At 41.5% G+C, this 14,546-nt stretch overlaps 1 protein-coding gene and 1 long non-coding RNA gene across 2 annotated transcripts; both read left to right on the top strand.

Moving 5' to 3' along the window:
* The first annotated feature begins 5,311 nt into the window (after nucleotides 1-5,311).
* LOC309690202 lies at nucleotides 5,312-7,874 on the top strand. Its single transcript, XR_014271661.1, has 3 exons — nucleotides 5,312-5,602; nucleotides 6,661-6,748; nucleotides 7,469-7,874. It is a non-coding gene; the product is annotated as an uncharacterized lncRNA (long non-coding RNA).
* A 178-nt stretch (nucleotides 7,875-8,052) lies between these two features.
* Nucleotides 8,053-11,779, top strand: LOC309690193 (uncharacterized protein). Its single transcript, XM_082507120.1, has 2 exons — nucleotides 8,053-8,109; nucleotides 9,048-11,779. Exon 2 carries the CDS (start codon nucleotides 9,608-9,610, stop codon nucleotides 10,595-10,597), a length of 990 nt encoding a protein of 329 aa, XP_082363246.1. The 5' UTR covers nucleotides 8,053-8,109; nucleotides 9,048-9,607; the 3' UTR covers nucleotides 10,598-11,779.
* Nucleotides 11,780-14,546: the final 2,767 nt, after the last annotated feature.

Below are 14,546 nucleotides of genomic sequence, written 5' to 3'. Positions count from 1 at the left end.
ATATACTAATCTTTTTGAGGTGGGTGACTGTTCCTGTGTATTTACAGAAACAATGGTTGTGATAACCTCAGCTGTTTCAGAGGGTGACTGTTCGTTGCTTTGCGCACTTTTAAATCTGTATACAATGGTTTGTTCCCTTTTTGTGTTCTGAGGTTTAAACAAAGATGTACTAGATGTATTATACCGGTCCCTCGAATCTACAAATCTTTTAGATGTGGATGACTGTTCATTTTCATCTGTGTTTACAGAAACACTGGGTGTTGGAACGTCAGTAGTTTCTTTTTGGCTGACAGACTCTGGAGCTGTACAAGAGGAATAAAGAGCTGCAATGCTTTTGTGAACCTGACCTGGGAAGGGAGAGAAATATATTTTTGTTTTGTTTTTGTTTGTCTTCTTGTTTTATTTGATTCCTTGTGGGATTTGGATCCAACAAGTAAAGTATGCATATTATGCACACACACAAACACACATGCAGCTATTACCATTTCTTGTATTCTTGAATAAAGACATTGATCTGACACATTTAAAATGCAGCCAATTGTTTTTATTGTTATATTATTAAGAAAAAAGAAAAGGTGGGGGGATGTAAAGAAGAGCTTAAAGGAAAGGGCTAGAGGAGAGAAAACCCCAACAATTAGCAGGGCATTTTTTTACTTGGACAAATTGTTAATAAAGTTTCCATATCTGTAACAATGATGACAGTATAATTGTTTATAAACAATTATATTTACAATTATATGTGTCCAGTATGTTGGCTCATTTTCTTTTACTTTTTGCATTTGAAAGTAAAAGTTGGGCTGATTTTGACACCATTACAAGAAGTGTTGTTAATGATTCTTTTTGAATTAAAATCAGGTTACCACAAATTGTTTTTGAATTTAATTTCATTTGAAATGTTTGTCAGTGGGTAAACAATTCGTAATGCAAAGTCAGAAACATCGAGTTATTCTTGTACTGCATGCTTGCAATAAATAAGTTGTCCTAACAGTCAGTCAAAGGAGCTTGAAAAGAAAAGCGTCTGGACTTCTTTGAGTTGAAGTGACTGATATATATATTTTTTATCTGTTTGTTTTGTTGGTTTTTGTTTTTTGCCCTTTATCACCATTCCTCTTCCCTGCTGTTTTTCTTTCCCTCTTTCTTTCTCCCCTTTCTTTCCCCCAGTCATGTCTGTCCTATGTGTAGCAAGTGAAAATAAAATAAACAATAAAAACAAAGGTGAATCAAATAGACCAATACGGCAAGGCCGGGATGGTCCATTTGGTAAAGTAAATCCGTTAGTTATATTTAACATAATGTTAAATGGCAACATTCTGTTTACAATGTTACCATTTCACATTATGTTAAATGGTAACATTCTGTTTACAATGTTACCATTTTACATTGTGTTAAATGGTAACATTCTGTTTACAATGTTACCATTTCACATTGTGTTAAATGGTAACATTCTGTTTACAATGTTACCATTTTAAATTATGTTAAATGGTAACATTCTGTTTACAATGTTACCATTTCACATTGTGTTAAATTGTAACATTATGTTTACGATGTTACCATTTTACATTATGTTAAATTGTCAGTAGGCCTGGTACCGGAACCGGTACTGGACCCCCTTTTACTTTCAGCCATCAGAAGAGGGTACACTGTGGTCATAACAATACTCAGACTGTAGCATTTAAAGGTCCCAAAGTGTACCAGGAAAATATCCCCCGCACGATTACACCAGCAGCCTGAATTGTGAATGTGAGGGAGGATGGATCCATGCTTTCATGTTGTTCACTCCAGGCTGATATAAAAATGATATAACTAATACTACTTCTACTAATAATGACAATAACAACAAAATAATAATAATAATGTCAAAAATACCAGTAATAATAATAACAATAACAACATAAACAACAACATTACTACTAATAATAATAAAGATAAACAAATGTATTAAAAAATTAATAATGATAATAATAATAATAAAACTGATCATAACAGTAACAATATCAATCATAACAACAACAGTACTAACAACAATAATAACAATAACAATGAAGGTGTTGCTGCAGATCTGAGTCCCGACTCTGCTGCCTTTCTAGTGCGGCAAAGAAAGTAAGAAATAGAAAAAGAAAAACACAAATAAACTGAGTGTGAGGGTTTTTCTACAAGTTACACTGAATATTTGCACAGACATGCTGACTGTTTGCTGGGAGACGTCACCTGTCTTTTATAGAATAGCAGGTAAGCTGTTCTCTGCCGCTGCTCACACACAGACTCACACGTGGTCTGGCAGACCAACTCGTCATCGTACGTGAGCCGGCTGTCTGTGACGTCGTCTCTTCCGCTCATCTGGTGAACGCCGTCACAGACGTAATGTCCTGAGAGGAGAAGGCGCACTTATTAACGTCTCATAAACTTTCAAAGCTGACCTGCATTCAGCACATGTGTCTGAAAGCACCCACTCACCGCTGTAAGCTGAGGAGCCCAAACGACTGATCACGCTGACCAACAAATAGCGAGCAGTTTACTGGGAGAGGGCAGCGGCACCACCCGTTAGCTTAGAAATGGGCTCCATCCATACTTGAAATGAACGGTGTGCCTTTTCCCTTACCTCTTCAGTAAAGGCTGTGTCCTGGCTGATCACCAGCTGCTGTGTCAGAACAATGGGGCTGTTCTTCTTCTCCACGGTGAACGATGGAGTGAACGTAAACCACTTCAGCTGGAGGATCAGCACACTGAAAGAGATGAGACAAAGAGGAGAGGCTCAAAGGAAGACGCAAGGAGGACATGACATGAACAAAACTGACACCGACTGAACTGTGGTGGTTTGAGGCCTTTGGGGACCGATTTGAGGTTACTCACTTTGGCAGGTTCAAGAACAGCAACTCCTCTTTGATCTTCTTAGCTCCGCACTGGCATTCGTAGTCCAACAGGCCGCCCTGCAGCAGGGAGCAGGAGGAACAGGTGCATTAGAGTTAAACTCTTTTACAGATGAATTCACATATTCGTGGGAGCAAGCCTGTTCACAGAATAGAGTCTAAACGAGCTCTTACTTTCAGACTCCAGCCCCGCCCTTCAGCAGCTCCGCAGCATCCTGCTGGCTGGCACACCCTTGCCATTGGCTGCTGCCAGGGACTCAACAGGTTAGAACAAAAATATAAATATTATATCTGAGTTCTTATGTGGACCCGCCTTCCAGACACAACCTCACCTTCCATGAATGTCCACAGGTTAGCGGCCCTCGCTCTGCTGGTCCTCCAAAGTAAGAAAAAATGAGAAAAAATAAGGAGCAGACCAAGCAAAAGAGGGTATTTAAAGAGACAGTGCTCTTAAGGTTCATTTTTGGCGAGTTTTATTATCTAAATGTCATTGTGTCACGTTCTTATGAGGCTGCAGTGAACTGAAAAAGCTTCTGGGATGAGAAGCGAAACGTCTTCAAAAAAGTTACAGAAGTCCGGTTGCTTTTTTCCCCCAAGCTCCTTAGAGTTCTCTGAAAATGGTCAGGTAGAAGGACTGGACTGAAAATGAGTAAAAAAGCAGCCAAAGCCCAAGGAAGTTGAAAGATTGGAAACTATTGCTGAGGTCATGTCAGTGTAAAAAGTTACCTACAAGTCTGGCACCTTGGAAGCAAAACATAAAGAAATAAGGTGTAAGGCCAAATGTTTGGTCCTGCAGCCAACCGGACCATGAAATATAGAGCACAGGTGAACAAAGTGAGGCAGCAGTTTGCTGATTTCCACCTTGTGCCTTTCATGTTGATCAGCTTAGTAGTTTGCCAGCTTTCTAGCTGTTAAAGACTTTTGGCGAGAGGTTATTCATATTTGAACTCTAATTGAACCCCTCTTTTTTACTGTTTTTTTGTTTGTTTGTTTTTGGGGTTTTTTGTTGTCTTAGATGGCCTGACTCAGCAGGTGGGGGCAGTTTCTGAGTTCACCTTCGTTCAAACAGTGCAGAAATGGTTTCGCTATGCTCCAGACCGGATGGGTGGTGCAGGACGCCCGATATCCAGCCCCGTCATGGAGTAAACTAAAAACAGTAAATAATACATTTAACAAACAAGCAAGCTCTAAATTCAAGCGGAGAGACTGCAGACGTAGCCGCACCATTCCAGGGATTTTTGGTTAGCATGAGGGGTCTAGCCAGGACCCTTACTGGATACTTGGTGGGAATCGAACGTGCGACTCCAAAGATGTGTAGTATTACCACTACACTATCCAGCTGCGCTACACTATCCAACAAAAAAAGTTTTTAGAAAATTTGATAAAGTCTGATGCTTAATATTGTAGGGATATTAATATCCCTACAATATTAATACGGATTAATAACACAGAGAAGTCATACTTCTGTTATGACAGAATTAATTGGGTAAATTATATTTACAATTGTAACATTGTAAACTTAACGTTATGATTTTACATTATATTAAATTGTAACATGATGTAAAATCGTAACATTGTAAACTTAACGTTACAATTTTACATTATGTTGCAATTTAACATAATGTGAAATTGTAACATTGTAAACATAATGTTACAATTGGAACATCAGTCCATCTATCCATGCATCTTCATCCGCTTTATCCGAGGCCGGGTCGCGGGGGCAGCAGCCTAAGCAAAGAGGCCCAGACCCAACACGCTGTGTACTCACCTTTGCTAAGTACATGTGAGATCTTGAATAAAAAAAACAAAACAAAACACACTTTTCTTTTCTGTTTTATTGAAAGCACTTTACAGAAAGTGTAATTGTTTGTAATGAAGAAAGAAGTAGGTAGGTTTCCATGTGTAATTAGTGTGTTATTGCAGAAGAAGCTTAATGTGTAGTTTGCAAAAACAATGGGGAAAAAAAGGTGGCCGAAGAAGAAAAGATAAATGTCCTTTTTTTTAAGTATTCCCTCGGCCGGTCGTTTGGCTTATGACGTGTGGCGAGGACTCTGCTACAGAACTCCGCCAGTTCGAACCCCCCACGAACTCACGGCCCTGCGCGGGGGGCGGGGAAACGCACTCGCATTTCCTTTTTGCTTTTTCCTGCTCGAGCCAAGTCCTCCGCCCGCTCTTCATCTCTCTCATTACCCCTTATTACCTTACACTCATGCCTTTGCCTTTCACCACTTCAAAACGAAGCCTACTTCAATATTACCTTCATACGCTCTCTTTGCTTTTGGCTTTCCTCATGCTGTGTACTCACCTTTGCTAAGTACATGTGAACAGATCTTGAATAAAAAAACAAAACAAAACACACTTTTCTTTTCTGTTTTATTGAAAGCACTTTACAGAAAGTGTAATTGTTTGTGATGAAGAAAGAAGTAGGTAGGTTTCCATGTGTAATTAGTGTGTTATTGCAGAAGAAGCTTAATGTGTACTTTGGAAAAACGATGAGAAAAAAAGGTGGCCGAAGAAGAAATGATAAATGTCCTTTTTTTTCAAGCCTTCTCTCAGCCGGCAGTTTCAGTGCCACGGCCCTCGCTTGGGGGGTGGGGAGACGTGCCCCCCAAGGAGACCTGCTAGATTGTTCAGAAGGTTGTTCTCATCCATCCAGATGGAGGATCACTAACAGGAGCGTGGAAGACTCCAGAATCCACTCTGGCTGGAATCCGGTGGATATGCAGTGTGTACAGGTACAGGACCATTTAAACGGACAGCATTTATAGAATGACTATTAAAAGTCAGCGAGTGTCAGTAATGTTAATGTGGTTATGTTAGTAATACACCGAGTGCTAATATAAGAGCTTTAAGATGCATTTGTAGATATTATTACGTGTTTTACCGTCTTTATGGTGCTAGCTTAAAGTTACGGTGTAAACGTTAGCTTATATTGGAGGAAAGCTGTTACTGGTTAAACGATGTTAGCACAGAAATATTAGCTTCTGTCATGACTGATGAAGTTACTAGTTAATAAAGTTTTCAGTAAAGTGATTAATCGCAGCCACAGGTTGACAGCAAATATCTCGATTAGCTTCAGTGCATCTGTAATAAATATGTGCAAGTTTCAGTGCTTCGTTTAAACTGTATGATACTTATACTGACCCAGGGTCAGTGTAAAATACAATCCTAGATGTGTGAACAAAGCCACTGTAAATTTAATCCTGCATGACAAACCTCAGGATGCAGATTATTATTACTCTTTCCTGCTGGCACACCTGAGAGTCAGCTAGAAACTTATAGTGACGTGGACATCATGCAAAGACTGCCAGACTCTGTAATACTGCAAATGATCAGTGACTCAGGTTAACACTAAACTTCAAACGGTACCTCTGTGTGCTGAACATCTAGGATTGAGTCAGGCTGCATTGACTGTGGGACTTTAATGTGTTAAAAGCAGGTTGAAGACGGCTCAGAAACATTTGAAGATTAAAATTTAGCATTATGGCTGCTGGTGGTTTGTAATATCTACTCAGCTGTATTTTTGTTACTAATTTATGTTTGTTGTTGTTTAACACAGATTTCAGAAGAGCAAATATGCTTAATAGTTTAACTAGATTTCATTTGTCAGTGTTTGACTGCTGAGTCACCGGAAGAACTCATTTCATTCATTCTCCATATGATGTTAATTTACAGAAATGTTTCACAGGAACTGATTTCTCCCAAAGGTTGAACTAGTGTGTTTCCATAGATTACCTCTGTATGAATGTACTTCTTAAATGAAGGCAAGTGTTTGTCCTTTTTTGTTCCTCAGGTACAGTACGTGATATCAAGGGCAGGTGGTCAACACTGGGGACAAGAAGCAGACATACTTCCAAGAGGGAGCTGCAGTGAGGTCAGAGGTCAGAATCTGAAACAGCTCAGGTTTATATTTTAGAGGTTATAAAAAATCAAAATGTATTTATAAAGAAACCTTTAAATAATAGTCATAATTATGATTATTATAAGAAATATCAAACATTTAAGTGGATTTTCTGTTACACATATTGTGTTAGCCCTGCGATAAACTGGCAGCCTGTCTTTGTCCTGTATCAGCTGGGATAGGCTTCATCCTCCCGCAACCTTGAATTGGATACATTTTATTCCAATTATGTAATCTGATCATTTACAAACTCAAGGTATCTAATCAAAATGTAAGTAATAATTATAAAATGGGAAAGCAGAAATAAGTGTGACATAAATGTAAATGTGTGAGCTGACATAGAGCTACATGCAGTCTGAAAAACCTTTGTTGTCAAGTTTGCAGGTATATCAGCACGAGACATTCTTACATAGAAGAGACATTAAAGTCTCTAACTCAGTGAAGCATTATTGGTCCCGTCTGTTTGGATAAATATAGTAAGTTGATGTATGTCCATTTATTGACACATTTTCTTAAGTGCTTATCCAGTTCAGGATCACAGTGGAGCTGCAGCTGGATATGTTCACTAAATAAACCTTACAAAAGTTAACAATAAACCTGCATCCATGTACGTTGTTGTCCACAGGATGAGAAAATCAAACTGGAACACTGTGGAACATGTTAATAAATGTTTGTGTGTTTATGCCTGTGTCTTTCACAGGAGGCGCTGGAAGGTTTCCCTAATAGTTCCTGGTGAATCAAAGCAGAACCATAAAGGTTGCTGGACTGCATGATGGCCTTACCCCTGAGCAGTTATCCTGTTAAAGGATGAACCAGTTAGAAGCTGTTTTCAAAGTAGCTGAGCAGATTTCATCTCAAGTAAGCGATTAACTGTTTGTTCATCTGTTCCGCCACTTAAAGAGCATTTAAGGACGTCTTTTGAGTGTCCAGTTGAATTAATTCTACTGGCTCTCATGGTCATTTGTTATTATAGTCATATTTTTCATGTTCATCCAGCTATTTAGTAAATTCTATCTATTTAGTAATATCCGTCAGCTATAAAATGTAATATAAATATAAAAATATCTAAATATCTCCTGCCCTTTATGTTTTAATGATGTAAGTCTGTTATCGGGTTACATTAGCATTCCTCACATATCAATGAGATGCTGTACAGTACAATCCTACTGACACAGCAGAGGGATAACGACAGCTATTCAACATCGTTACACGACACATTCGAGCTGCATGACGCAGACAAAGTGACTAAATCATCTTTTTGTGGTTTATTGTCTTCAAACCAGCAGACAAAGCCGATGGCAGAAGATGTCGGAGAAGAACTTCAGGCCGTGGACTGAAAAGGTATTTTTTTCTTGTTATCAAAAGACATTTGGAGTGGCAGCTTCTACAACTGGTTGTGCTAAAGTAAAGCTTACAGTCTAAGAAATCACAGTGTTGATATTCAGCACAAAGAGAAAAGCTCACTTGTTTGAATTTATTTACAATCATAGTTTTATAAATTCTGACTGTAAACAGCTTTTACAGCTTTGATATTGTTTGACACTCGATATCAGGTGATAGGGTTTAATTTAAAGGTTTCTGTGTCCCAATGAGCCATTTACACTGATCAGTGTCAGTTTAACTGTAACACATTCATTATTTAGATTCAACAAAGAAATAACTGAATGTAAAAAATGGCAGCCCTCAGGCAGGTTTATAGAGATACATGCATGCATTATGAAATTTATGTATCCCAGATAATTGTTATTCATCTAGTCATGGCAGACCTACCTCTTCCTCCCAAGTTAACTGCAACCCAAAATAACTAGTGGGGCTATTTACACACTCACAACCAGTGTGGGGTAAAAAGAGCCACCAAAAAACTGTCAGCCACAGATGTGCTAGAAGAGTTAGAAGCTCTACTTATGGAGAAACTTTCTAAGTCTAACAGGGGACAGGAACTCCTGCCCAAGTAACATGATATAAGCCCACATACAGCCCAGCCATAAAGTGAACCAAGTTAAAGACAGCATGGGACCAAATGCATGTAACCAGCCTGCACCCACCTGACATTTCTTCCTCCTGAATTAAATGAATGAAGGGATGAAAGTTAAATGACTACAAACCTAAAGCCACTAGTTCCCACACTGGAGCTCCCTGACACTGTGTGTTAACTGTATTTAGCTTGTATCAACAGTTGTAACAGGCTAAGCCACCTGAGACACTGCATTGAATTTGTTCCTGTCTTACTGGTTTCAGCTGACTGGTTTCAACTCAGATATTCTGCTTTTTCCTTTCAGTAGATCAAAGCAGCTCGTGCTCCTTCTGCTTCCAATTTAGAAGAAGAAGAAGAAGGCGAAGGCTTCAGCGAAGTGGCGTTCATGGTCTCAGTGAACAGTCACGGTCACACACTGCATGTGGTTTTAAAAGCAACATGTCTGTTCACCACAACAATGGAGATGTGTAATATTAGTGCAGCTATGGTTTGTTCTTGAACATCAGTTCTGTTTTCTACTTTGATCACTCAGACCAAAAAAGTGTTGTTTTCAGATTCTTTCTTTTAAATCTATAAAGCACCTGTTCATTTTTTTTTATTACAATTAGTTTCACATAAATGTTAGTGTTTCCTTTTATGATCTTTTAATGCTTACACTACACTGTACATGAAATCAAACCTAATAATGAGGCAGATAACATTCCTGTTACGATCCAGACTAGTGGTCTTACTGGGGCCGGTGAACAGGACTGTAAGCTTGCCATTGTGCCAGTTAAAGTAAAATCAAAGAGAGGTCAAAGAATAGTGGAAACGTATGCCTTTCTGGACCAAGGGAGTTCAGCATCCTTTTGTACAGCGGGTCTTATGGACAAGCTGAATATTGCTGGGAGGAGGACAAAGATTCTCCTGCGCACCATGGGACAGGAGAAAGTGGTGGACAGTTTCATTGTACCTGAACTTGAAGTTGCTGGATTGGACAGTGACATGTACTGTGATATGCCTAACCTCTTCACTCAGCATAAAATGCCTGTAGATATTGGTAACATCCCAAATCAACAGGACCTGGTTGACTGGCCACATTTGAAGCATGTTCATTTGCCAGAAATTAAGGCCAATGTTGAGCTTTTGATTGGCATGAATATGCCCAGAGCTCTAGAACCTTTGGAGGTCATCCGGAGTGTAGGTGATGGACCCTTTGCCATTAGGACTGTGCTCGGCTGGACTGTGAATGGGCCACTTAATCGAGAATGCTGTGGAAGGCCAGGATGTTTGGCAACAGTTACCGCCAACAGAGTTTCTGCTGTCACACTGGACAAGCTATGGAAACAGCAGTTCAAGATGGATTTTCCTGAGAGCAGCAATGATGAACAGATGGGGCTGTCAAAGGAAGACTTGAAGTTCCTGGAATTGGCCAGCAAGATGGTGACTTTGGGGGATTGGCACTACAGCATTGCCCTGCCACTAAAAGACCGAGACATAAGAATGCCTGACAACTGTGCAATTGAGCAACGAGCCTTAGGTTTGAAGAAAAGGTTCATCAGAGATAAAGACTTTCATAAAGACTACACTGCCTTCATGACAGATCTTATATCTAGAGGATATGCAAAGAGAGTCCCAGTCACAGAATTAGAGCGCCAGAAATGGGGAAGGATTAAACGTAACTTTGTTCCTGGAGATGTGGTCCTTATAGTGGATGATTCTGCACCTCGTGGTTCTTGGCTCATTGGGAGAGTCACCGGAGCTGCACCAGATGAAAGGGGGCTTGTGCGTCAGGTCTGGATTAAGACCCCAACCAGCCATGTGTGCAGACCCATCACAAAGATATGCCTTCTTCAGGAGGCCTCTGACCCATGACTATGACATTTTTGACACAGTGTGACATAACTAACTTTGAATTGACTTTAATGTTATGAGATGTACATCAGACTGACTATATTTAGGCTAAGTGCTGGTAACCTCTGGCCTATGACTGACTGACCATGTGCAGACAGAAGAAAAGAAGAGAAGACATGAGAAAATAACTTTGGTGGACTTTTGAGTATGTTATGTTGTCTCACTGGGTGTCTGTGATATGATGAAGTGTGTGTTGTGAGTTATGGTGTTGGATGTGTAATTATTACTGTAAAAATGTAATAATTAGGGGCCGGAATGTTGTGGATAGGCGTAGCTTTGGGTCACGTGGTGTCAGTAATAGTGATTGCTATATCACCTGTTCACGGCCCGAGGGAAATTTTGTGAATGAGTGGGTGATGGGGGAAGTCGACTTTTGCTGACCGCTCAAGCGTCCCAAGGCGTTCCCAGGCCAGCCGAGAGATATAATCTCTCCAGCGTGTCCTGGGTCTGCCCCGGGGCCTGCTCCCGGTGGGACATGCCTGGAACACCTCACCCAGGAGGCGCCCAGGGGGCATCCTTGTCAGATGCCCGAACCACCTCAGCTGGCTCCTTTCGATGTGGAGCAGCAGCTGCTCTACTCTGAGCCCCTCCCGGACGGCCGAACTTCTCACCCTATCTCTAAGGGAGAGGCCAGCCACCCTTCGGAGGAAGCTCATTTCTGCCGCTTGTATACGCGATCTCGTTCTTTCGGTCACTACCCACAGCTCGTGGCCATAGGTGAGGGTAGGGATTGTAACATTGTAAACATAATACAATTTTACATTATGTTACTGTCAGAGTCGGACGGTGCCCCGACCGGTCGACCTGTGTGTGTGTGTTTTTTTGTTCTCCTCTCTCGCTCCGCTTTTTCTCCGCTGCGATTGTTACCTCCGACCCGTAAGTGCTGCCACTCTGAGCTGCCTAATAAGCCTGGACGCGATCGAGACGGAGAGACGGAAGGGGACACTTCACTGATTCTAGGGAGTTTTGTGGACACACGAGGGGAGACGGGGAGAGGAGCACTGAAGGGACTTGCACTGTGGATAACTGTGGATTGATTTTGGCTTCACTGTAAATAAAGACACTGTTCAACTTAAACGAGAGGTCCGCGTCTAGGTTCGCTAACTCACCACCCTTAACAGCTACAATTTAACATCATGTAAAATTGTAACATCATGTTTACAATGTTACAATTTGTAAATTGTAACATTGTAAACATAATGTTACAATTTTATATGATGTTAAACTGTAACATAAAGTAAAATTGTAACATTATGTTTACAATGTTACAATTTTACATTATGTTAAATTGTTACATAATGTAAAATTGTAACATTATGTTTACAATGTTACAATTTGTAAATTGTAACATTGTAAACATAATGTTACAATTTTATATGATGTTAAACGGTAACATAATGTAAAATTGTAACATTATGTTTACAATGTTACAATTTGTAAATTGTAACATTGTAAACATAATGTTACAATTTTATATGATGTTAAACTGTAACATAATGTAAAATTGTAACATTATGTTTACAATGTTACAATTTTACATTATGTTAAATTGTAACATAATGCTTAACAGATAATGGTTATCCTCTTTTTATATCATACATCATTGTCTCTGTAGGAGGGTCTGGAGCACCCCCTGCTGAGCCGCTGGGCTCAGTACCTTGCAGGCAGGTCCGACGATGACTTCATCATCTCACCTGAGCTCAAAATTCTGGTGCGTGAAGGCGTCCCTCGGGAGTATCGGCAGAGAGTGTGGCGCTGTTTGGTCCGAGCCAGAACTTTGACAAGCCAAGAGTGCCACATGCAACGCTATCAGCAGGTACAGCTGTAGAGAGAGAGAGTGCTTTATCCGCACCTGAGCACAGGTGGCTCCTCCTCCTTCCTGTTGGGAATGCTGGCGAGCACTCAGTAATCCTGTTCTGTTTCCAGCTGTGTGAGAAGAGTCGGACAGCTCCTAATCCTGCCTCCAGGCAGGTCCAGCTGGACCTTCACCGAACCCTGACGACCAATCAGCACTTCTCCTCGCCGTCCAGCCCCGCCCTCCAGCCCCGCCCTCCAGCAGCTCCGCCGCATCCTTCTGGCCTTCTCCGGGCATAACCCTGCCATTGGCTACTGCCAGGTACTCAACAGGTCAGAACAAAAGTATAAATTTTATATCTGAGTTCTTATGTGGACCCGCCTTCCAGGCAGAACCTCACCTTCCATGAATGTCCACAGGTTAGCGGCCCTCGCTCTGCTGGTCCTCCAAAGTGACGAAGACGCCTTCTGGTGTCTGGTGGCAGTGGTGGAAGCCATCATGCCTCAGGACTACTACACCAAGAATCTGGTGGCCTCTCAGGTCAGCAGACACACTCACCTGCTTGCCTGCTGTGATCTGTTTTAGTGATCAGTGAGGCTGATCTCTGTGAGTCTTTGTGCTCAGGCGGACCAGCGCGTGCTGAAGGACTTCATGGCGGAGAAGCTTCCTCGCCTGGCATCTCACTTTGAGGATCACAACATTGACGTCTCTCTGGTCACCTTCAACTGGTTCCTGGTGGTTTTTGTGGAGAGTCTGCCCAGCGACATCCTGATGCCTCTGTGGGACGCCTTCCTGTATGAGGGTACCAAGGTACCATACACCCGAACACACCATGACAGAAATGCAGACAACACTTGAATGCACCACAGTAGTGTCCATGGAAACAAAAATGATTTTGTTTTGACCTTTAGATGTCTTTATTTACATTTTAGGAGTAATAAGACATTGTTTACTAAGCATGGGGAACTGTCATGTGACATGAAATAGGAGTGGGAAAGCAGATCATTCTAGTAACGACCTCACAGTCTACCACAAGCAGCGTAAATCCAGACGATGAGCGGGACAATGGCTTTGGGCTTGTTTCTGCAATGTGACAAATGCAGCACAGCTTTTACATCGTTTGTCTCAGGAAATAAAATCACAGTTCAGACACAGAAATATATACCACACAGGGATAAATGCTGACAACAGCTTCAGCCACGTAGATCCAACCCAAAAGTTTAATTTAAACTTAAAGCTCAACTACCAAGTAAGTTAATATTATCTGGCAACTGAGGAACCAAGTGGCTTATTGGAAATCGATCAGAGCTGTAATGAGTAAAGGGCCCAACTGCACCACAACTGAAAGAGTAATTTTATGACTCACCTCCTCAAAGTTTCCAATTAATTGTGTGGCGTGAGTGTCCTGTTATGAAATGCGTGTCTGTGCTGCAGGTGATCTTCAGATACACTCTGGCTCTGTTCAAATACAAAGAGGACGACATCCTGAAGATTCACGACAGCGTGGAGATCTACCAGTACCTACGCTTCTTCACAAAGACCGTCTCCAATGCCAGGTACGCACTCGCCTCCACCCGCCTTAATCTACGAGCTGTTACACTCTCAGAAGTGTAGCGGATGTAGCTGTTGAATCTTTGAGCTTCAAACCCTTTTTACTGAAATTTTGTGAGAAGTTTAAATTTCCCTGATCACAGTAACAACGATTTAAAGATTTTTAAGTATCTGCAGCTCTCGGATACATGTGGTCCAGTCAGTCCAGTATTTCCTGCTCAAACTGCAGTACCTGAAGTATCAAGCAGCATAAAACAGAAACACTCAAGCTGATCAGTTTCCAGTTCCTCTGTGTTGGTGATCGAGTCCTTTCCACCTGCGTGTGTCCATGCAGGAAGCTGACCAGCATCGCCTTCAACGACATGAACCCATTCCCCAGCCGGCTGCTGAGGAACCGGCGAGTGCTCCACCTGGAGCGCCTGCAGGCGGAGCTGCGTGAGCTGGAGGAGCAGCACAAGGAGTTCATCACCGAGAGCGTCGTACGAAAAGACAAAGAGCTCGACGTCATGGTGAGCGAGGACGACGAGGACCTCTGATCACACGGGACGCTTCAGCTGCTCACTT

Source organism: Aulonocara stuartgranti (assembly GCF_965226115.1).
Source record: "Aulonocara stuartgranti genome assembly, chromosome: 2".
NCBI lineage: Eukaryota > Metazoa > Chordata > Actinopteri > Cichliformes > Cichlidae > Aulonocara > Aulonocara stuartgranti.
Note: the sequence above shows the minus strand (reverse complement) of the source record. Positions and strands in the feature narration are given on the sequence as shown.